Raw genomic sequence first — 24,592 nt, 5'->3', positions numbered from 1 at the left:
GTGGGAAAACTATATCCCTCAATTTTGTCTTCACCCTGCCTGTACTTTTGAAAGGAAGTGGAAAAATAAACTTTAAAACAATTGATTATAGCATCCCAAAATGGAAAAGAAAATTACTGCTTATTTTGGTTCGCCGCAGTTCTGCTGTTTTTCCGTGTTCCATACTTGTACATTCCCTTTTACAATTTCTACCAAAAAAGTCAAAATTCATCTTATCAAATTTCACAAACTGAGCAAATTTATAAAGTAATTAAATAGCATGTAATAACTAGGAAAAAACAATAACGGTTAAAAAGACATATTTCAAGTTTTCTATTTTGAGGTATAATCCATTTGCAGTCTAATCGCTGTGCGGCGGGGCGCAAAGATGTGGTTTGAGGAAACTCGAGCGTGAATGCAGGATAATCACTGTCGTTACTCTTGTCTTCCTCCTAGTGGCTGGGGCACGAATAACACGTGCAATGACATGGTTCTGATGTGTTGAAATAAAATCAGAAAATGCTGGAAATATTCAGCAGGGCAAGGAGCATCGGGAGTTCTTACTTGGCAGATACCATTTGACGTGAGACTTTTCTGAACGATCTTAAAAATATTGCGACATATAGTAATGGTAAACAAATTACTATATTGCTGTGCTTTCGGATAAATTCTCCGAATGCCAAATAATTTGCTTTCTGATTGGACTAAATACAACTCCCCAGAATTATTGATAACTAAAGAGTTCATCTATTGGGTGATAACAAACTTCCACTTCGATAAACGCTTAATTTATTCCCTTTTGATTGTTTCAAAAAAGCAGCATTTTACAACAATTGTGTTCAGACTCGAGGAAGATGTGATGCATTTCTCAATAACTAAATTACAGTTTATCCATTATAAGAGACACAAGTTTTCAGTTTGAACACTACCATCAGAGTGAATATTCCTGTTGATAAGTGAATGTATAATCCGAGTATGCTTTGGTACTCCGATAAATGAGGATATTGTTTTACATTGAGAGTAGGGTCATTTTTTATAATTAGCAAAGGAACTGTTGACCCCAGCAAGACGAAAATTAACAGTAAGCAATCTAATTAATTTGGCACAATTAATTTGGGGCCAATAAATTTCATCATGCTCGAACTGTAGAGAGGTCGATGATGGTACACCGGAAACAGATTAAAAATTGCCCGAATAACAATGGGATGTGTTTTATTAACCCTAACTACTACCTGGTTGTCAAAATCTTCATTGTCGATTTGTGAGTCGTGGAACTTTCTCTCCTTCCATGCTCTACCGCTCTCCTTTCTTGAATTTTAGAGAGCTTCGACAGCCTACATCATCCTCCCAACTTCCCCCAAATCTTTGTACGTCATACTGTAGAGCTGGCAGTGGGGAACTTCTGCGTTCCTCGTCTACCGAGACCAAACTATTGTTCTTAACTTTATCACCTCAGCTAAAGCAGGATCGTGGCTACATCTTGTTACTCAGGTCAAAGGAACTTCAATACAAGTGCACTTCGAAGACCCAGTTGTACCCTCTAGGAATTAACTATACGTCCACACTCCCGGCAAAGTTGTTTATTTTAAGCATTAAGATTTACGACTGTTCTTGGTTCTAAGAAACGTTTGCGTCACAATTCCTCTTCACAAATTTCTTCTCTTTTAAGGCATCTTCGTCGGAAGTATTTTATGTTGCGGTGTTAACCATCTTTGTACCTCCTTCTTCTTGATACCCAAATTTATATTGCCTGATAGTTCAGTATTTTACCATACAGCCCATTAAAATTTGCGACTGAAAGCTTAAGGAACTACTTATTAAGGAGAATAATTCGGAAACAAATTGCGTTACTTGTGTGCAGTAACTGTGGCGCGGTTACGGTTTTAGAATTAAGCAGTGCAAACGGATGCGCCGTCTGGCGGTTAAATGTGCCATGACTTCAGTAGACTGGAACTAATCCGATCTGACACAAACCTTCATCATCTCTAAACTTTGTATTCTGAATCTTGAATTATGCTTCTAACCAAATCACCCAGACTTTATGGAGTAACAGTGCACTTTAGACAATTGGTATAGTCACTCACTGAAAAGCGGATTTAGCTGTTGTAGTCCTTTTAAGATGCTGGCTGGAGAAACATTTCTTTAACGTTCTCAAGCATTTTAAGGTACGGAGATGATATGCTAGTTTAATCTTTTCTGGCCGTACTGTGCAAAGGGAATATCACACACTGGGCCGGAGTATTGAAAGCTGTTCTCAGTGTGCAGTTTAATGGCAGAAAAGCTTTTCATATAACCTCCAATTATAGAATATTCCATCCACTGAGTTAATCACTTTTCCACAGCAGTGATTGTTACTGTGGGGACGGAATCGATCAAATATACTACCGTTTTGAACGCCAAAACAAAACATTGTTGAGAAGAAATTAAAAGGTGTGATTTGGTATCGAGGATTTGCAGTGCCTTTTTTCTCTGGATTCATCATCCTTATCTGCCCAGGCACCGCCTTCCTCCGGGAAACAGATTAATGGGAAACTTATTAAAAGCCTATTCGTCACCTCGCTGTTTTCTGAGATAGCACGACCAGCGAGTACAAACTCCCAAAATTACAACATAAAAGCAGTCTAGCCTGGATAAATTATGAAGAGCAGCATTGGTTCTTGTCGGGTTAGTTACGTCGTGTTAGGTTAATAATAGGCTGGCACTTTTACGGCAGAAGAGTTGTATTTCGTATGACCATTTTAACAGACAGCTGGCGAAGGGAAATTAATATTGGAATTAATGAATGGGCCTGCGAAACGTGCAGATTTTGAATTATATGTGTACATTGCAAGATTTGCAATTATATCAAGAACAGCATCATCTACGTTCATAGAAGGCAAGCACGGAAGAAAATTATTCAATTCTCCCGGCTCGTGAATCGATCTGTTCCGAACGTTTTTACATAAAAGTTCTACTTCAGCTTAAATCGGGGGGCTTGCTGGCCAAGTGTACAACAGCCAGTGTAAAACAAAATGAAACGTGTGTTTTTTTTTGATGTTGAACCGCTAGATAGGAGCGCGGGGTTGAGCCACAACAGCATTCTGTTGTCTCAGATTTGGAGACTTCATTCCGTTTCGGCAAGTTCTGATTGCAATCAAGCCCTAGGGCTAAAGTAGATGAAGAATACGCGGAGCCGATCTTTCATATTTAGTGTAGCCCTTTCCCATCGTTCTGACAATGCCTGAAATTGCGTACATTTGAGGCAGTTTTGTTACAATGTAAATCATTGTCAAAGTGCAAACCCTTCGCCCAGGCTAAATAACTTAAAAGGATACAGTCATAACTGAATTCACATTTTTGTTCTTAACAAGCAACAATATTGACAAATTACGGGGAGTTTTAGGTCTTAATTGAAACGTTGATATGTGGGTTATTTTAGGTGGAGTGGTATAAAGAACGGATTTAGAAATGAGATCTCCAGTGCATGGATTTAAATCAGAAGGTAGTGGGCACGATGCGGGATGCCTTCATTCATCATCGTTCCTTTCACTTTGACAGACTGGAAGTTTGGCCCGAGGCCCTTTCTGACTCGGCTCTATAGTGGCTGCTTCTGGCCGACTATTCTGTCGGGTTTATTTAACGAGAATTTGCCAGTGCACTAAACAACGAATATTTGTTTTCGCATGGTCGGTTTTGTGGTGACGACATCGTGACCTCAGCCTCCTACGGGCAAATATTCCATATAAATTATCTGCTGTGGGTTACAGTGGAGGTCTAATAAGCAGCATCTTCCCATTTACTACTCAACATCTTACTATAATTACCTTAAAACGAGACACAATCGTACAATATGTTTGGGAGGGGAAGATTGCAGTCACTAACAGATCTTTCTCATAATGATGTAGGTTTTTTGCAAAGGACGAACAGCATCGAGGATAAAAGCAGGACGGTAAGTTCACTGAAGGATCGGCAGTCTTCCAAGAACCTGAATTCCAGTGAAAACAGCGATAGAGGCTCGATATTCAGGCGCACGGAAACTGATTTTTCCAATCTCTACGCTAGAGGTAATTTTATGATCGGGAAGTAAGCGGGTTTTGTGAAAGTTTAGGCTCAAACAAAATCATGTGCAATGGAAATACACTGTTCAAATCTTGCGGCTTCGCGCATATAAAGTTTTTTAAATATTAAACTCGAGTTATTTAACACGTTGCCACATTTTCCAGAGAACATCACAATTTTGAAATCAAGGGGCTTTTTGGGAGTTTTTATGCTTATGTTTATTGGTTATATGTCATTTAAGACCGGTATCAATGCATTATATAAAATTATGCTTGTGTTCCAACAACTGAATGTGCAACTATCGTTATAGAAGAAATAGTCTATTATGTAAAATTCCGTCGGTTTAATCTTCCTGATTTTTCTTTCATGTTGCTCTATGTTCTATATAAATGTTGGAATAAAGATGACATTTGTACAATGTATTATTTTTCCAGACTTATTACCAGCTAAAAATGGGGAAGAGCAAACTACACAATTCCTTCTGGAAGTGGTTGATATTCTTCTCAATTATATAAAGAAAACTTTCGATAGGTCCACGAAAGTTCTGGACTTCCATCATCCACACCAACTCTTGGAGGGAATCGAAGGCTTTAACCTAGAGCTTTCGGACAACCCTGAATCTCTTGAGCAGATACTGGTTGACTGCAGGGACACGCTTAAGTATGGCGTTAGGACAGGTAAAACCTCAATATTCTTCAAGGTTAAAGGCAATGAACATTTTGTCCATAATTTGTCTCAAAATGACCACTTGGAGTAAGGCAGCAAATTTCCACTCTTTTATAGTTTTGCGAATGAGCGCAGTGTTCATTCCGAATTCCTCTTTCATTGACGTTGTTGTCCAATAGCTTTTCTCGTGCGTGTTTTTTATGCCGAAGAGAGTGTAGTGATCGTCTACTCGATTTTAGATGATCTCGGCACATATCCGCCCTCGGGAAATGAAACGAAGACATGTTGCATTAGGATGATAGTTCTATCCGCCCACAATTGTCGAATGGATGCATATTGTGTAATATGGGAACTATTTCCTCCCCACTCCAATCCTTAAATTGTCGTGCTTACGTTTTGTGAGACAGATATACTCTTTCACATATTACATTTATCGCAGACTGAGTAGTACCGTTTTCTTATCAGGAATAATAGCAAAAAATAATGCAATTCGGCCCATAAACTGACTGAGACCCCTTGGAGAATAGACTGCAAGAACTACATATTACATATAAAACTTCAATTTTCATTCGTTATAGGTCGGTCATCGCAATGAGACGGAAAGACGATCATTTCTCATTAAGGATTTATTCACAATTTTTTTGCAATTAGTCAGAAATTGTCCCGAAGGAGAGGACGTTTCCCTCTTCCATCCAACCACACGCGTGAATAGCCTTTTGGCCAGGGGAGAGTTTATCTCAGCAGTAGGCTGTTTGTTAACCAAAGCATCTCTCTCTCTCAGCAAGCTAGGTTGTTTTGTTTGGCTAAGGATGTGGTAGTTCAATGATTGCCACTGACATAATTCCGTACAGTTACATCCTACTCATTCCGAGACTCATCACGTTGTAATTATCTAAGCGCAGTCAACTGTTTGACTGATCGCAACGTAACGGAAATGCCAGTGACTATATTGAGCTTCCTCTGATCCCAGCATGTACGATAATACACAGCTTTTTAAAAAGAAATTGCAACATTTCGCTGTGAATAACTATAGCGATTTGCTTAATGTCACAAAAAGATTTCGTTTTCAATGTTCAATTGGTTGTATTTGTACAATAGTGCAGTTTAGACAGCAATATATTAGGCAGATCACTGGAATTGGGAGTTTTGGAGCTAACATTCCTTATCTGATCCAACCGTGGCCAGGCTAAGGAATTATATCCCTAACTGTGACTGCGACTAAATGACAAATGCGGGTGCTGTCCATGACATCGAACATCTACCCAGACCAAAAAAAAGCAAAAGGCCAAGCGTCAGGTGTTATCTGCTGCCTTCAAACTGGTGACCATGTCTAACATAATGGAATATTAAACATCTCATTAGTCGCAGTTAATATAAAGAGAACAATATCAATATTGATTTGCATAATATAATGATATAAAACGGAGCCATATACGGTAAGTTATTTGCGCATTGTCTCTGCATGTTTAATATTCCACCACTGTCATCCAAGAGTAGTGACAGAAAGGATCTGCCCATATCTTGTCCCGTCTTACAAGCGCCTTTTTATTGTGTCTTGTCAATCTCCTGTTGAGACCCTTTTCCATTCTTTAATTCAGTATTTTTCAAATTATCGGGTCTGAAGAAAACATATTTGGTATTCTTCACTAGGCTGAGCAGTAAATAAATCACTTCCCCAGTTCATCAGTTTTATAGTTTAAAGCCAGTCAGCATGTTTCAAACTGTGAGCAATTCATGTCAAAGACCAGAATCCTCTCCCGTAAATTGTGCAGTAATGTCCATGTCACACATTAGCTCCAGTTGTAAAATTGCCACGAAGCGACGTCAACTGTCCGACTTAATACATATCAGCGGAACTGGTCAAATTAGATCGTGCTCAAGGATGGGCATTCGAATATATCCATTCGTGTTTATAAGAGTCAAATGTGATAAATTTTAATGATTTCATTATCAAGTTTCGGCACGTTACCATTTGTAAAGTAAATATTGTATTCTAAAGTTAAAAGTTACGTTTTACTCCTGAGGTAGAACTGATTGAAATATTCTTCAAATTAATCATTCAATTTTTAACCAACAATTTCTATCCCAAAGGAAATAGCATAATTCTCGGAGTGAATATTTTTAATTGCAAATACTAATCACGAAGATCATTGACTAGTGCTTATAAAAGCTAATGAATTTAATAAAAATCTATATTTGATAAATAATTTTTTAACACATTTGCTTCATTGTGCCTTGAATCATTGACCTGTAAATGCAAGAGTCATGTCAGGAAAATACAGCTTATGGGCAGTCTCCAGATTTGATTTTCTGTGCATTATTTTATTTCTGAGGAAGGTAATTATCACCCACAGCACTTAATGTCCTTTCAGTTATGCTGTGAACCGAACGCTTCGTCAATAAACTCTTAATTCAAAGGTGACATTAAACGAGAGTAAGAATGACATAGCTGCTGTGCGGAAGGATGACCTGCGGAATGCAATGGTTCATTTCTTGACTGGTGTCCCACTCAGCGGCCGTGGTATTTAAATAAACTAACTTAAATAACTTACGTTTTAAAACGAGTTTAGCCACCATGAGATGATCACGAACTGCAGGTTGTTGTAAAAAACTATTGTAATTCACTATTGTCCTTTAGGGAAGGAAATGTGCCACCCTTGTGTTCTTTGCCCCTATTTATGACTCCAGACCTGCAGTAGTTGGCTCTTCGCTGCCCTTTGAAATAGCAAGCCATTCAGTTGTATCAGTATTGCAGCAGTTCGAGAACACCTTCTCAATGACAATTAGAGATGGGCAGTAAAGACTGGATTTGTTAGCAAGGCAATCTCATGAATATTTCTCAACGATAGCGACTGTCATTTAGAGTTTTCAGTGCCCGAGTATCCCTGTAAGGCCTCTTGAAATCGATACTTAGCAGCCGCCTTTTGCAGACAGTCATCGACCGCTCCGACCCAACCGGTGAAGCTTGGTGAAAGACTCAAGGTCCTTTTTGGACCAGAGCTTTCTCTGAATAGAGGATAGTTCTAGGTAATTAAACGTTTTCGCTGCCGTTTAATTCCACTCTACGTGCAGATGATCAAGTATTTTAAATGACTTAGGCTGAGAAGAATCACCCAAACAGTATTTAATATTGTTTTGCCTCTGTATTGTGTTGTACTAACATTATAGTTTCAAACATTATGTTTGCCAGTGTGCATAAAACCAAGTATTGATAAAAACTGATGACCCGCACAGTTTATAGTAAGTTTAATGGAAATACTTATGCATGCAATTGACACCAACTCCAGAGCGAAGAAAATACCACATCAATAAACTAAAACGGTTTATCCGATTAGTGAAGAGAGCGACTCCGATACCGCCAAAACATACATTCTGTGTGTTTTATATTCATGCCAATCATTTTTAGAGGAATTTACAAAACTGATGTTACGAGGCATCTACTTATAAAATTAAAGCGTTAGAACATTTGGAGCAGAAATCAATATTTTACACAGACAAAGTGCTTAATTTATATTAACCCACTTCTTGGCATTTTTAGAACAAATGATTCTATGCTTGAGGGTTTATATCTAGATCTATTTGGCAGTCTGTCCAGACTTGTTGATGTATTGAAGCTTAGCAATCAGTGGTCAATATATGTGGAATGTTACCCAGGCAGTTGTAGGCAGATGTAGAATATTGGGCGAAATCCTTTAAAGGGTGAAATATTTTCAGCACTTTTAACATTTTATTTTGACTCCTCACAGGGCATCCTCGGTTCTTCAACCAGCTTTCTTCTGGTCTTGACATTATCGGTTTGGCCGGAGAATGGCTTACCTCAACAGCTAATACCAACATGTAAGTTCGTGAATGCACTCAAGTCTACTTTTCTGTTACTTGTAGTTTGTATCACAAAATAAAATCCTGTTTCCTGCTCCCGTAGTAAACGCTAAAGTATTACTATCCAGAATAATTTTAAAATTGTACCAAGTACAATTCAATGATTTGTAAGGCATAGATTCCAGGTGATTAATGAACAGCAATCCGGCATTGATATTTGCAACGTGTTACTTGGAATGGATTTGGGATTCCGGGGTTGAGGGGGAGAGCGGTGGAGGGCTGGGAAGGCGCGGGGATTTCATTTGGGCTGCCGCTGACAACCGGAGATCGGTATCTGCCCGCCGTAGTGCCTAAGGGCTAAGCAAGTGCTCTTTTGAAGAGTGATTCGAACCTGACTCTGAGTAAAGTGCAATCACGCTGGAGTTCTGCTTTTGATAGCTTTTATATGTCCATAGAGCTTTGCTCTCCCGCCGGTTAACGTTCAAAGTTAAGAGAGCACTAAATTTCTTAATTCAACAGACCACTCCCAGAAACATACAATGTACGGCTTTCCACTGGGCGAGAATAAGACCGCAGTCAGTGACCATCTGCAATGTTGTCAAGCAATTCTGCTGAGAGTATCTCGAAGCTCCTCGAGTTGACAGACAGGGAAGGAGAAATAGATTTTTTAACGGGAAGGATTTGGGACCAGAATCTCAGTGCTTGTCCAAGCAAAGCAGACCTGTTGCAAACCTGCAAGAGGTTGAAGTCTGTGGGAGGGGCGATGGAGTTTGTAATGGGTGGTGATAATTTCAGTCTTCCCCTAGAACAGCTGGAGGAAACTGCAGCTCACTTTGTTTTAAAGCTCCTCTTTTTATCCCCACATAGTTGCCTATAGAGAAGTTGCCACTTGGAGACATTATCTGTTGGTATCCATCAATTTCTGTATGCTGCAAAACCCATCATTACCTCACTTCCTCGACACTCAACTCTGCAACACTCTATGTGCTGTCAGATTGCTTGTTCAGCAAATAAAGTTATGGATGAGCCTGATCTTTCTCCAGGTAAACAATGAGAAGACTAAAGCCACCCTGTTCAGAATTATCACTCTTGCCCTGAATTCATTCCACTCCAGGCTGTAAACTTTGCTTGTAACAGACATTACTGTCCCATAGCCCTGTTCCAACTCCACATTCTATTCATTAATACAACCACATAGTTTACCCTTGAAACATTGCCCACCAATATTCCAGCTTCACCCCAACCATCATCTTATTCACACAAATATTAGCTCTTGATTTTTTGTCAATATCCTCCTCATTGTTATTCAAAAATCTGCATCTCATTCCAAATACTGCTGCCCCATTTTATCCCACAATATCCATGTTGATCCACTTTGCTGCCTTATCCCCAATGCACTGCAATGAATATCTTCATTGTCATTTCCAAGTCCTGTATGAATATGTTCTTTCCTACAGCAATCTTCCCCAAATAATATCCTCAAATCTCCTGCCTCTGATTTCCAATGCATTCCATCCTCCCTTCACAGGACCTTTGATCACTTGGCTCTAATCTAATTTTGGAAATCCCTGTCTGAATCTTTACATTTATTACAAAACAAATTACTGTGCTTATTGGAAATCTGAAATAAAAACTGGAAATACTCAGCGAGTTAGGCAGCATCTGTGGAGAGGAAACAGAGTTAAAGTTTTCGGTTGATCAGATCTGATGAAAGGTCATTCAAAGCCTCTTTAAAACCTACATTTTGACTGCGCTTTTGATCTCCTCTTTCTATTGCTTGGCTTCCACTCCACTTTATAAAACAATTTTATTGTGTTAATGGGGCTTTTCAAATGCAAGTTGCTGTTATGCATTAGGTAATGTTGGCTCATCTCACTGTACATTAAATCATCTGGTGTTCCATTCTTTAGACAAATTAAGGTAAAGTCTGATCAGGTTATTCTCTCATTGTATGGGCTGCATTTTCCATTCACATTTGCAGTGAGTACAACATAAAGGCAGACTGGATTTCTCTCTTCAGTTGTTAGGTAATCATCATTTATAATTACATTTGACACTTATTGACTGTCTTGTATTACAGAAACAAAATTGTCCTTGGGGGATCATCACCTGGATAATTTTACATGAATAATTGCTTTTGGACTTTTGCAACCCAGTTCAATATTCTTAATTATCTTTGCTGGCTGCTTGTCTATATTTATTCTGTTCGGTGGACTGTCTGTGTGAGTTCAAATAACGGGCATTCCACATCATTTACAATGACATGTTTACAAGTGATATATCATGGCATAGGACCTTTTTTTTAAAATAAAATTAATTGAATCGCACTGGATAAATGGCAGATATGCCTATATTTTACATCTTGGAGAAAGTATTTCATTGCCTTCCAAATATCTGCACCTGGAAATAATTTTGATTTATTTGTCATAAATGAATGGCACAATCTTTCATCAAAGGCATTGTGATTAAAATGAGAAGACTGCTCGAAAGAGTTATTATATGTGATACTTATCTCACAGGTTCACGTATGAAATAGCACCAGTGTTTGTCCTCATGGAACAAATTACACTGAAGAAAATGCGAGAGATAATTGGTTGGCCCAATGGGGATGGTGATGGAATCTTTTCACCTGGTAGGTAATATGATAGATTTACTTTGGTGGAACTTTCAATTTGTAACAGTACAGCTATGGAAAATGGATTTGCTGTCAAGCCAGTGAGGGTAAAAGATAAATTTTAGTTGAAGGAATAATAAGTTCACAATTATTCTTCAGATTTTTGTATTCATACCAGTCTCAGACTGTTATCTTATTTTCAACATATTCGTGTTAATTCAAAACACGTATTTAATTGTAAAAGGCAATTAGCAAATTAGGATAAACATAATCTGATATTCTAAATTCATTACTTTAAGCAACACTCTGGAGACCAAAAATAAAATCTCCACTTTTTATTTAACTGAAGAATCTGACAGTTTGAAAAATAAGTTCCATAAAATTACATAATATGCTATAGGACTTCAGTGTTAAATTATAAAAGTTCAATTTGGTTCAATATTTTGTTCTCTTGAGGTATGTCACATTTAATGTCAACCCTGAGGTACATTAAGCATCAATACAAAGCTTTGTAGCCATGATAATTCCTGAGATTCCAAATCATCCTCAAAAACCATAGCCTTTCAAACAAATCAACATTGTTGAAAAGTTATATTTATTGCCTTCTCCACTGTGGGATGGTTTTTATAATTTTTTTTCTCTGGTGTATCTCTTCTCCCTTTTTAAAATCAGGTTTGATATTAATTAAAATGGATCTTTCCTCTGTAACCCTTTTGACCAGGCATGTGAAGTCATTGTACACCATAGTGAAGATGGGACAACACACCTCGCATTTATATAGCACCTTTAATGTAGTACACAATCCTAAGGAACTTCACAACGTTCAAGGAGTATTATCAAACAAAATTTGACACTGAGCCACATTAGAAGATATTAGGACAGATGATCAAAATCTTGATCGAAGAGGTAGGTTTTAAGGAACATCTAAAAGGAGAAAAGAGAGGGAAAGTGTAAGAAAGGTTTAGAGAGTGAAGTCCAGTTTAGGGTCTTGGCAACTGAGAGCACAGCTGTCAACGGTGGGGACACAAAACTGGGGAGAACAATAAGATCAGAATTGGACGATACCAGATATTTTGGAGAATTGTAGGCCTGGATTAAATCACATGGATAGGTAGAAGTAAGACCTTGGAGGAATTTGAAAGCAGGGACGAGAATTTTAATATTGAGGCATTCCTTAACTGGGAGTCATTGTAGACCAGCAAGCGAAGCATTTTTGTGTGAATAGGCAGTGCCAGCAGAATTTTGGATAATTTCATGTTTACAGAGGCTGGAAGCTGGGGATCTGGTCAGCATTTTATTAAGCAAGCCCAGAGATACCGACTATGTAGACTGCAGTCAAGTAATGTTTCCTAAGTGGAAAAATTTGCCTTTAGTGATGGCGTGATAATATGGTTGGAATTTCATCTTCAGTCACATATCAGATTAAGATTCTGCAGCCTGATTATGTATGAGGCTGTTGTCAAGGAGAAGGATAGAGTCAAAGGCTGGGGAATAAAGTCCTAATATTTATTTCCAGCAATTTTCTGTTCATCCAATGCTGAATGTCAGATTAGTTGTGTAAAGGCTTGTTTGAAATAGAGATAAGAAGCTGGGGATTAATTTTGCTTCCAAGAATAGTGAACATTTTTGTCAGATAGCAATATGACTTGATGGTTCTTTATGTGGACCAGGCATATCTGGCAGTGAATGCCTAAACTAGAATCCAGTATCTCCACTTAAGCCTGCATCCCTTGGACAAAAGAGAGCACAGATGAAGGCCATCCTTGGTGGAGTAAGTTTGGCATGAGAGTGTGGTGGATAGAAAGGAGATTAGAATGTTGTAGCTGGTGATAGGGTAAGGTTGAAAAGACTTACCTGCAGATATGTAGTAGTGGATTGAGGGCCAAAGAATGGAAAGTTGGGATTTTGAAAGTGCATCTTCACGTTAACAAGGTTGGTACAAAGGGAAGTAAGATTAGGATGGGAGGAAAAGAAAGATAGAGTGATGTAAGAAATTGTTTAACAGAGCCTTATTTCTGTGTGAGGCAATGGGAGAAATGAGGTTATCTGGCAAAATCAAGGAAATAGTCATGTGTGTGAGGTGGGGAGTTTATAGTGGATGTAAAGGTTAAGGGAGATTAGAACAGGATTGAAGTCAAAGGAGAGAGAGTATGATGATTGGAGATGAAGCTGAAATTCCAGAGGATGGGGTCAGTCAAATTTCTGGTGAAACTTGAGTGGGTAGCAGAGAATGAGGATTTTAAATGAGATGCAAGGGTGTGGAATAGGATAATGCTCAGTAAGAATAAGTGCAAGAAAAATGGGTGGGCGCACCAAGATCTGATTAGCCAATAAGAGCCAAATCATCACCTCAACAATATAGACAAGGCAAGATAAGAAGGGTATAGCCATACAGCAAGGCAGGAATTAGAAGGTGTTATCACTTCTCAGCTAAATTTCCCTCAAGGTTATGATGTTGATGCAATCATCCACTAGAAGGTCATGGAAAGCAAAGGGTTTGTTCACAAGTGAATAGACAACATAGAGGGAAATATGGTGAGGCACAAGTCCACAAGGTCAACACATGGAAGGAGACTTGGATAGTGAGGAGGTTGGCAAAATTATTCCTCAGCAGGTCCACTTAGCAATAAAGTAGGATAGGGCAGTTGGAACTGCTGCTTGTAAGGAAGTAGCAATAAATAATGGGCAATTTAAAAGATGCCAAGGGAGGACCAAGCTGCGGGCTTATCTATGAGGCACTCAAACTAGAGACACCAGCAGGAAAGTAGGAAGGTCATGTATAACAATTGTGTTGGACTAAATATTTGGGGAGGCAGAGAACTTGGGAAGGAGCAAAAAAGAATGAAGGTGTAAAAATAGGGCTCCAGGTGGGTAAAGGAAAAAGGTGCAAGAGTGACAATAGAATTAATGAGCTCTGATTTGAACAGCAGCCAAAATATGCACACAAATGGATTCAGGGAAACTCATGTTTCAAAGACCAGCAGTATGCAGCAATTATTATGATATCTATATCCTGGAAGTAAACAAGGAATATGAAGGAAATAAAAGGATGGAATCAGGAATGGGAGGCCCAATGTTGGGATGACGTTGCCATATGTAGGGAGAGTATAAAGGATTGCATAAAGTTTGGAGTGCAGATTTAAGGTCAAAGGATACCTGAATGGAGAAATAAAAGAAGGTATGATGACAGGAAAGAGTATTCTACAAGAGTGAAAAGAGAACATAAATAAAAAATGGAAGAAAAAGAATGAAAAAGGATTGACTTGGGTATGCAATAGCAGCCAAAATGCACTTAATGGACACAGTGAAAAGTCAATTTACACAGGGTTAACCATGGAGCAATTTTTCAGAAATATATTTCCTGCCTGTAAATGGGGAATGAAGTTACAATATGAAAATGGTACTGAATGCAGATAACATTTTTTCTGTTGATAAGAACCTATTCAAACAGTATTACATTTCAAACGATAACATTCATTTATCCACTGATAATTTCAGGATAGCTAGTGGGAAATAACTGTTTTGTGTTTAAAAACAGAATCCATGAAATCTTTTTTTTCAGATAATTATTTCTTTTGTTCCACCTGTATGTGTTTTAATTTAACATTCAACTAATTTGTAGCAATTATGTTGGGTTAAAATTAATACTAAAATCCTACTTTGGGGTAGGATTACAGCTAAAAATTGTCAACATTCAGAGATGCCTTTCCATACATCGTAAAAATTGACACATTTTAACGTCTTTGCTAAAGCTTCAAGGTAGCTGTTAATTTCATATATTAAATTGAAATTCATAAGCATTACCATTAATCATGCTTGTAAAGATGATTTTAAGATTGTTTTGCTTTTTTAGGAGGAGCTATATCAAACATGTATAGTATAATGGCTGCTCGATATAAGTATTTCCCAGATGTTAAATCCAAAGGAATGACTGCAGTTCCTAAACTGGTTCTCTTCACATCAGAAAATGTAAGCTGGGCATTCCTCAAATTCATTTCTGTATTATTTCTTTAAATGTTGATGAACACTTTCTAAAATAAATTATTTTGTATGTACTTGTTTATGCAGAGTCATTACTCAATAAAGAAAGCAGGGGCTGCACTTGGATTTGGAACAGACAATGTGATTTTATTAAAATGTGATGAAAGGTAAAATACATATCTTTTAAAAACTTTGCTTGAAAATTCTAATGCTATTATTTACTGATTTTCCAGATATTAGGATAATAAATTTTATACCTATTTTGTTTTTGAAATGATGACAGGGGGAAGATAATGCCAGCTGATCTGGAAGCAAAAATTATTGAAGCTAAACAGAAGGTCTGTGTTTGCTTAATTCTAATTCCATGAACTGGGTCACATGAAAGCCTTTTTTGACATTAAAGATCCCTGTCTCAGTTTTCCAACTTTTTATTAAATTACAGAAACTTGTTACATAGTTTTAATTCAAGAAAAATAAAACAGACACATTTAATTTCAGGGATATATTCCAATTTACGTCAATGCAACTGCAGGAAATACAGTCTATGGTGCATTTGATCCCATTGAAGAAATTGCAGATATATGTGCTAAGTATAATCTTTGGCTCCATGTTGATGTAAGTCTTACATTTAAAGTTTAACTTTAAAATTCCTTACTTGCATTTCTGCGATACAGTAGCAGAAATCCTGTTTTCATTTGTTTGCAGGCTGCATGGGGAGGTGGACTTCTGATGTCCAGAAAGCATCGCCATAAATTGAATGGGATTGAAAGGTAATTACTGTTCTTTCTAAGAACGTATGCTGGCTAACCTATGGCAGTTTGTTGAGCTTATTACAGGAAACTTTCCTCATAAATTCCTGCCTAAATCTATTGAGTAAAACAGCATTTTATCTTTTCTCTGATATTTTTATATTATTAAACAAAACAAAAATCACAATTTTTAATGCTCATGTGACTTTTCCCTGGCTTGTTTGCAGTGTGGTCAGAGAAAGTAATTTCAGTGCCTGGAGTCTCCAGGTTAACACTGACCCTAATCTGGTGGCAGTGCATGTGGGAAATAAAAACTAGCTTTAAAAATATCTCACTTCCTGCAAGTATTATTTCACTCTTTTCCACTTCTTGTCTTCTTTGTTTTTCTCTTTCCTTGTCTGTGTTTCTCATTGTCTTTGTCATCTCTGTATTGATTTTAAATAAAAGAATAAAATCAATTGAAGCTACAATGTTAATAAACAACATTAAATAGCTTTTCCTTTTAAATTTAGTAAAATACTAATAATTATTTCAGTTATTTTTTTAAAAGGGCCCACTTCAAACTGGGGTGATTTCAAATCATGCTGTGCTATATGATTGATAGCTACTAAACATGAATCTGAAGTTCTGAAGGACCAATCACAAAAAGAGAATGGATCATATTCTACATTTTTAAGAATACTTTATGCATAGGGAATGCAATTACATCTTGAGTTTTCTTTCTAGGGCCAATTCAGTTACTTGGAATCCCCACAAGATGATGGGTGTTTTGTTGCAGTGTTCTGCTATCCTTGTCCGAGAAAAGGTACCTATTTGAATTTAAAAGAAAACCTGTGTATTGTTTCTTTCTCTAATTACAAAGTTCCTATTGCCCAAGAAAGAAATTCAGATTGGAATATAACACAACTCCACATATGTACAGTTTCAAATAATAAACATAATTATAGTGGTGAATAGTACACATTATAAGAGTTCTTTCACATTTTTATTTTGTTCGAATTTTCAGGGGACCTTTTACAATTATTCCAAAAGTAATGTAGCTCTGCACATTGTTAAGGGAAATGTGTACATTATAGTATGTTGTACGACCCCGGTAATATTGGTGGAAATGTCCTCTAATAGTTGCATTATTCATCATGCCACTAGAGATGAAAAATTGGCACCAACCAGAACCTCACTGTGGCATAATGTTATGCCTTCTGTTAGAAGATTGGAACTCGCATATGTTGCTGTGGGGTGATACTAACCCTACAATACAATGGGCACTTGACATAATTTGGTCTTTTCCTGATCAATGTTCCAAACTGCCACTAATTTTAGGATGAAAGATTTTTTTTTCTTTTATTCCTATCGAATCCTTTCATCAATAACTTGAAATACAAATCCCTTCTTGCTAAGGGAATCAGCCAGGTTCCTCTCTCTCAGTGGACTCAGTGAGGACTGTTACTTCTTCATTTCAACCAGTTTTATTTGCCATTTAGACTGATACGCAGGTTTTCTTAGAATAGCATATCCTGCTCAGTGCTTAATAATAGTAACAAAATTAGTGAACCCTCCAGGGTGATGGTACAAATGCTACATTTTGCATTGTGCTCTAGCTACAAGCCACTCATACTGAGTGCCTCAACATGTGCAGGTCCCGCATCTAAGCAAACCTTTACATTATGCCTGGTGTCAGCAACTGAGCTGGTGGCTGCAAATGTGAAATGCAGTAACCAAATGTCTTCATTATTTTTCTTAATTAATGGGATGTGGGCGAAGTTGGTAATGTCTGCGTTTAACAAACATCCCAATGGTGAAGGTGATGGTGAGCTACCTTTTTGCATTCTTTGTGATATTCCAACAGTGCTTTTATGTAAGAATTTTCAAAATTTTGGCCCAGCACTAAGGCAACTATGGTCAATGTGATGCATGACTGTGATGGGAACATGAGCCCGAACTTTTGTTGGAGAAACATTGCCAAGCTGGTCCAGTGCATTTGTACACACTGCAGTTATAGTGCATCTGTGGTGTAGGTGTTAATTAAGTAGGTTGCTTTCTCCTCACTGTTTTAGCTCTATGAGAGTTGTTCTGCAATATTCATCCACGTAATTGGAGAATATTTCATAACACTCCTATTGCCCTGTAGATGGTGGGAAGTTTTTGGTGAATCAGGTGGTTAGTTATGTGCCAGAGATACCAAGCCTCTGATTTATTCCTCTAGTACATATGTTTCTGGTCCAATTAAGGTTGTGGTAAATAACCCAGCCAGCACCACAACTCTGCTCCAGTATGCTGATGGTGGATGATTCAGCAGTAGTATTATTGAATGTCAGGGGGAGATGGTCATTGGCACTCATCTAGTGCACATACCAATATTTGGTCTGTGCCGGAACATATTACAAATCTTGTTGCATTCATCCTATCTGAGGAGTTGCAAATGGAACTGAATTCTGAATAGTTATCCCTGCCTCTGACCTTATAATGGAAGGATGATCGCTAAGTATTTCGGCTGAGGCACGGTCCTGAGGAAGCCCTGTAAAAACATTCTAGGAAGATGACTATCCCTCCATTTTCCACGTATCCAGCTTCCTGAAAGCTTTCTCTTGGATTCCTACTGAATTTACCATAATGTTGTTCATCCTCCATAGCCTGGGCAGGTTGCAGGTTCTTGGTTCCTGATATGAAAACATTTCAAGGGATTTGAGAAGGGGAGGTGGTGAAAGTCTGTGCCTATGCCTCCTGATTTACAAGTTCTAAATGTCAGTTTGAATTAAGTGGGGATGTAGGGGGCACATAGACATGAGAAAATGATTAGGTATGAGGATCCCTTCATTTTCAATGAGCCTTGCTCTACTGTTGGCCACAACCTCACCAACAGCTCTCCCAATAATTGGCCATGAACATCTCCTTTGAGGTCTGGACATGCAGATTCAACCCCAGCCTATACAGTTTTCTCTTGCTGTCTTGGGTTGTGCTCCACCTTGCTATACAAGGAAAGTTATTTGGAAAATCTGTGATTTTGGAGTCTTGTTTGAAGAGATGGCAATGTGTGTAAAATGTGTGATATTAGTGTGTAATGTAGCTGTGATAAGTATGTGCTCATGCAATGAAGCACTTTAATGTTTGGTATGAGCTTGCTTTGATAAAGATTGGCGTAGCTGAACAAAGGGCATTTGAACTGAGCAGTATCTGAGGCTAATGGAGCAGTTGGTGTGATATGACATCTGAAAATGCATTCACTGACCTTGACCACACGAGGTCATTGAACTTCTTGCAGCACAGCAAGAAGTTCAGCTCCCACTACCTTTTAAATAACTTTCAGCTCCCACTACCTTTTAAATAACTTCCGAACAACTGTCTCTGAGGAGAATCTTTAATCTGATTGATTCACTTAGGAACCTTACAGATGCATGTTGCATTCATGTAGGAGCTGTTGAAGAAGATGCCATTCTGGATCAGTTACCCAATTAATTTAGTACAACATTCAAAACCCAAGAGCAGTCTGTGAGCAGCTATTAGTATAATGTACAATAAGCACCTTTGCTGCTTACTGTAAAATCTGAGCCATTAGGGTGAATCTTTCTGGCTGCAATCAGCAATTCTGATCAGAACCCCCAACTTTACGTGAGTGTCTGAGTCCTGCAGCTGAATGGGGAACTCCAAGCCTTACTGATAGACAGATGCCAGTGCATCTTGAAGTTCTGGGTGCCAGCAAAAATTCCCCTTCTCCATTTTGAGAGGTCATGGGCCAGCGATTCCCATGAGTCAGTGGGGATGTTACACATGTTAAAGAAGGCTTTGAGAATATCTTTGATTCACTGCCTCTGTCCAACTGGTAACCTTTTTCCTTGATAAAGCATAGTGTGTCTGTTTTGGGAATCTGATGTCAGGCATGTGGGCATCAAGGCATACCTATCAGAACTGACTGAGAGTAATTACAGTCTTGACGCTGAGGATGTTGGTTTGGGAGAAGGCACAAATGTTGGTTCACTTGAGCTGCCAATGGATTTGGAGGATTTTGTGTAGCCAGCATTAGTCGTACCTCTCCTGTGCTTTGAGATGCCTGCTATAGGTGGACCAGGTCTCAGAAGCATGTGGGAGAGTAGGGAATCATTGCTGTCTGGTAGACCATGAGCTATGTGTCAAGTTAGAGGTTTTGAACTTCAATAACATTTTCCTCAGATGGACTAAGATTCACTAATGACAGCGGGTGAATTTCATCTTTGATTTCTGCCTTTGTTGAAAGATTGTTCCCAAAATAAGGAAAACGAGTCAAATATGACTTGGAGTTCTGTAAGGTGGAGATGACTTTCTGTGGGCAGCCAACTCTGAGAAGGATGACTGACTCAAAGGCTTTTACCAGATCAATAAAATGTTTACAAGATCAATAAAAATGTTTCTTACTCCATTTCTCTTGAAGATATTGCATTGTGAAGTTTACATCCACTGTGCCTTCAGACAGATGAAATTTGCACAGCATTTTGGGGAGCAGCTCTTTGGCCATTAGAATGAGGCAGTTGAGGGGGATCCTTCTGAATTAGTTTCCCTATGGCAACAACAAGGAAATCACCCTGTAATTATCACCACTGGGTTTATTTTTTTAAACATTGACATCCATTTTAGCAGTTTATAAATGTGTCTTAATATCAGAGATATTGATTCATTTAAAACTGTTAAATTACTACCCAGCTTTGATGAGATCATCTTTCCTCTCAGTCCTAGTGTAGGGTCTTGACCCAAAATGTTGACTTACACCTTTTGTCTCCACAGACGCTGCTTGACTTGCTGAGTTCTTCCAGCATTCTGTTTTTGTTCTAGATTCCAGCATCTTCAGTCCCTTTTGTCTTTGATAAGACGAACATCTACCCCCAGGTTTGCCTTTTGTACTTTGAGATAGGACCTCAGAGTTATGCCCTCTGGTGCCTATTTACCACTGAGTACTCACTGCATCTTCCTGTCCAACTTCTAGAAGCAAAGTGTCAGCAAAATTAGCCCTCTCCATTTGGGCAGTGATTGTAGGTGTGCGGTGGTGCTGGGCAGTGAATCAGATCTAGCAAAGTCTGGCCTGTGTCAAAGTATAAGGTTGCACCATCTACTCAACTTGTAACATCTGTTGTTGTGAAGTACCAGAATTCATACTCTTTGTGTCAATGCAATGCAGCTAGGGGTACACATCAATATGAAAATGACTGGAATGCAAAAACTGTTAAAGCAAAGTATTGCAAATGCTGGAAATCAGAAACAAAAATGTAAAGTGATGGAAATACTCAGCAGGTCAGGCAGCACCTGTTGAAAAACCAGTATAGTGCTTCAGAATGATAATCTTTTAGCAGAACTGGGAAAAGTAGAGATAAGACAAAATTAAAGATTTAACAAAAGAGGCTGAAGAAATTAAAATGAAAAAGGGTGGAAGGCAAAGCAAAAGAAGGAGCTAAAAGGACATCCACGTTATAGATTAATTGGAGAAGTTGAATCATTATCTGAAAATATCAATGGAAAATACTGTAGCTGCAGAAGCCTAAAATGAAAATACAAAATGTTACCTGAAATTTGTTGAATTCATTGCTGAGTCCTAAGGCTGTAATGGACACAGTCAGAAGATGAGGGGCTATTCCTTGAGCCCATCGGAACAGGATAGTGAGGTCAAAGTGTAAGTAGGACCAAGAATTAAAATGACAGCTGACTGAAAGCTTGGTCTCAACAGAGGTGTTCTGCAAAGTGTCACCTAATCTGTGTTTGGTCTCTCCATCACAGAAAACATCACATTGAAAACAGTGAAAGAAGTATATTTTAAAAAAAGTGTATCCCTATTTCACCCCGAAAGGGTACTTGGGCTGTGAACAGTGGAAAAGGAGGGATAAAAAAACAGGTATCACATCTGCAGTTTCACAGGGAAGTGTCTTTGGAGGGGAAGTGTTTCTTGGTGGTGTAAAAGGAAAACAGCAGAGTATCATGGAGGAAAATTCCCTTGCACTGCCAGAAGAAAATGTGGATAATATGTTTGGTGCTTGTATCACACTGTAAGTGTTGGAAATGACAGGGGAATGATCCACTGATGTGGAGGCTGTTATGGTATTGGTATTGGTTCACCGAGGTTGGTGAACCAAGGTACCACCGAGGTACAGTGAAAAACATGTCTTACATACCGTTCGTACAGATCAATTCATTACACAGTGCATTGAGGTAGTACAGGGTAAAAACAATAGCAGAATACAGAGTAAAGTGTCGCAGCTACCGAGTAAGTGCCATGCAGGTAGAGAATAAGATGCAGGTAGAGAATAAGAGAATAAGATAACGAGGTAGATTGTGAGGTCAAGAGTCCATCTCATTGTATAAGGGAACCATTCAATAGTCTTATAACAGTGGGATAGGAGCTGTCCTTGAGCCTGCTGGTATGTGCCCTCAGGATCCTGTATCTTCTGCCTGATGGGAGAGGGGAGAAGAGAGAATGACCCGGGTGGGTGGGGTCTTTGATTATGCTGGCTGCTTCACCAAGGCAGCGAGAGGTATAGACAGATTCCATGGAGGGGAGGCTGGTTTCCGTGATGTACTGGGCTGTGTCCACAACTCTCTGCTGTTTCTTGTGGTCCCAGGCAGAGCAGTTGCCATATCAAGCCGTGATCCATCCAGATCGGATGCTTTCCATGGTGCATCGATAAAAGTTGGTGAGTGTCAAAGGGGACATGCCAGATTTCTTTAGCCTCCTGAGGAAGTAGAGGCACTGGTGAGCTTCCTTTGTGTCTACGTGGTTGGACCAGGACAGGCTATTGGTGATGTTCACTCTTCAGAACTTGAAGCTCTCAACCCTCTCAACCTCAGCACCATTGATGTAGACAGGTACCTGTACACTGCCCCCTTTCCTGAAGTCAATGACCAGCTCTTTTGTTTTGCTGACATTGAGGGAAAGGTTGTTGTCATGATACTATGTAAGACATGTGAGGTGTAAGACAAAGACAAGGGGAATCCTATAAAGGTTCTGGGAGGAAAGAAAATGATTATGAGAAGAAGTGTGAGAAATAAAAGGACATAACTGTGGATCCCATCAGCCATGAGGGAGGGGAATCAGTTAATGAGAAAGGAAATACTGATATGAATAACGGCATCATTTGGACAAAAATGATGGTGTACAATATTTGCGCGCAGTGGGGTCTTAACCTCAAATGAGTTTCATTGCAGAATATGCAGATTGACGAATGAGGTACGAGAAACTCGAACAAACACGTAGTTTAATCAGGTGCTTTTTGCCGATTGTCTCTGAAACTTTCCATTAAAAAATTGTTGCAACTAAATCTACAGTTAGTCACAAATCCTTAAAGTGGTGGAAGCTGTAACGTAACTACAATAAAAACACAAAATGTTAGAAATATTCAGCAGCTGAGGCAGCATCTATGGAGAGAGAAACAGAGTTAACATTTCAGGCCAATGTCTTTTCATCAGAACTGTTTTCCAGCATTTGTAGTTTTATGCTTTTTCATATACTAAATATCTAACAGACATGTACAGCATGTAGTTGAGGTAAAAAAAAACTATGATAGGAACCAAATCAGAAATGTAGCGTACTGTGTGAGCATTTCAAGGTCCAAGTACCCAAGTGGTTTACTGGATCGCCTGTGAACTTTTCAAACTTACTTCTGATGCTTTTTATATTCTTACATGGCCTTACAGATTAGGTGCAGGGATGATGTTTCCCCTGACTGCAGTGTCTAAACTAGAGGTCGCAGTCTCAAAATAAGGAGTCAGCAATTCAAGATAGAGATTAGAAACATTTTCTTCACCCAGAGGGTAATGCATATTTTTGAATTAGCAACTCAAAGCAGAGATGGAAGGAGCTTTAGGTATTCAGGGAATCAGGGGACTTGGGGTTAGTGTAGGAAAGTGGCACTGAGGTAACAGATGAATCATAGAATGACAGAGCACATATGATGGACTGAATGGACTACTCCTGCTTCCATTTCTTATGTTCTTTTTTTAATGTTAGGGGAAAGGTGATAGTTCCACCCAAATTTCTCTCAGTTTCACTGATAAGTTGCCAAGAATTAACAGAAAAATATAAGTGGAATGGCAACTTTTGAGTCTCTTGGTGCTCCTAAGACCAAATTTTAATAAACTCAGACAACAATGCTTGAATTAGTTGGCTAAACTTAGCAAGTGGAGTTATTAAAGCTGTTAAAATCCAATTAAGGTCTGAATTGAAAGTATCAAGCCACAGAAGCAGCATTACCAATGGGAATAAAAACAGACCATTACGGCCAGTGTTACAGTAATAATACTGAAAAGTGAAGAAAATACATTTTTGATAGTGCTGAAACAGCTGGTTGAACAGAATGCCTTTCCACAAAGAAATGAACAACTTACAGGGCTGAATGCCTCAGTACAACCTGAGAAACAAAAGTCAGGCAAAGACCTTTCATTATAAAACTGCCATTAAATGATACTTCTATTATTCCCCAATGAAAATCTGACAGACAAATATCTGTGACCATATTATTATTATTTGCAAATGATGGGAATATATCATGTAATACATTACCTATCATTTTGCATCTTAAGGATGCTAAGAATGGCATACATTTGCATCACCTTGGGTTATTTTGGGCCTCAGGAGAATTTAAAAAAACTACGCCAACTCTGCCTAGTGCAGAATCAGTGACAGTTGTGAAATGAAAAGGTATTTTTAATTTTTGGCACTTTAGCTGGTTCTGTCATTCCACTAATATTCTCCCCTTTTTTGTTGGACCATCCAGGTAGCCGGAGCCTGTCAAAT

The 24,592-nt window shown here is 38.6% G+C and overlaps 1 protein-coding gene across 2 annotated transcripts in view; it reads left to right on the top strand.

Annotated features, from left to right (window-relative positions):
* LOC127573368 (glutamate decarboxylase 1) overlaps window positions 1-24,592 on the top strand; it is a 46,697-nt gene that overhangs the window by 5,752 nt on the left and 16,353 nt on the right. For both annotated transcript variants that reach the window (XM_052021529.1, XM_052021521.1), the window contains exons 4-13: window positions 3,864-4,022; window positions 4,452-4,694; window positions 8,430-8,520; window positions 11,022-11,134; window positions 14,970-15,085; window positions 15,185-15,264; window positions 15,381-15,435; window positions 15,596-15,712; window positions 15,803-15,867; window positions 16,573-16,651. In XM_052021529.1, the coding sequence (XP_051877489.1) occupies window positions 3,864-4,022; window positions 4,452-4,694; window positions 8,430-8,520; window positions 11,022-11,134; window positions 14,970-15,085; window positions 15,185-15,264; window positions 15,381-15,435; window positions 15,596-15,712; window positions 15,803-15,867; window positions 16,573-16,651 (1,118 nt within the window). The remainder of the gene's footprint in view (window positions 1-3,863; window positions 4,023-4,451; window positions 4,695-8,429; window positions 8,521-11,021; window positions 11,135-14,969; window positions 15,086-15,184; window positions 15,265-15,380; window positions 15,436-15,595; window positions 15,713-15,802; window positions 15,868-16,572; window positions 16,652-24,592) is intronic.

This window comes from Pristis pectinata, chromosome 1 (assembly GCF_009764475.1).
Source record: "Pristis pectinata isolate sPriPec2 chromosome 1, sPriPec2.1.pri, whole genome shotgun sequence".
In the NCBI taxonomy this organism is placed as follows: domain Eukaryota; kingdom Metazoa; phylum Chordata; class Chondrichthyes; order Rhinopristiformes; family Pristidae; genus Pristis; species Pristis pectinata.
This window is presented reverse-complemented; position numbering and strand designations above follow the sequence as displayed.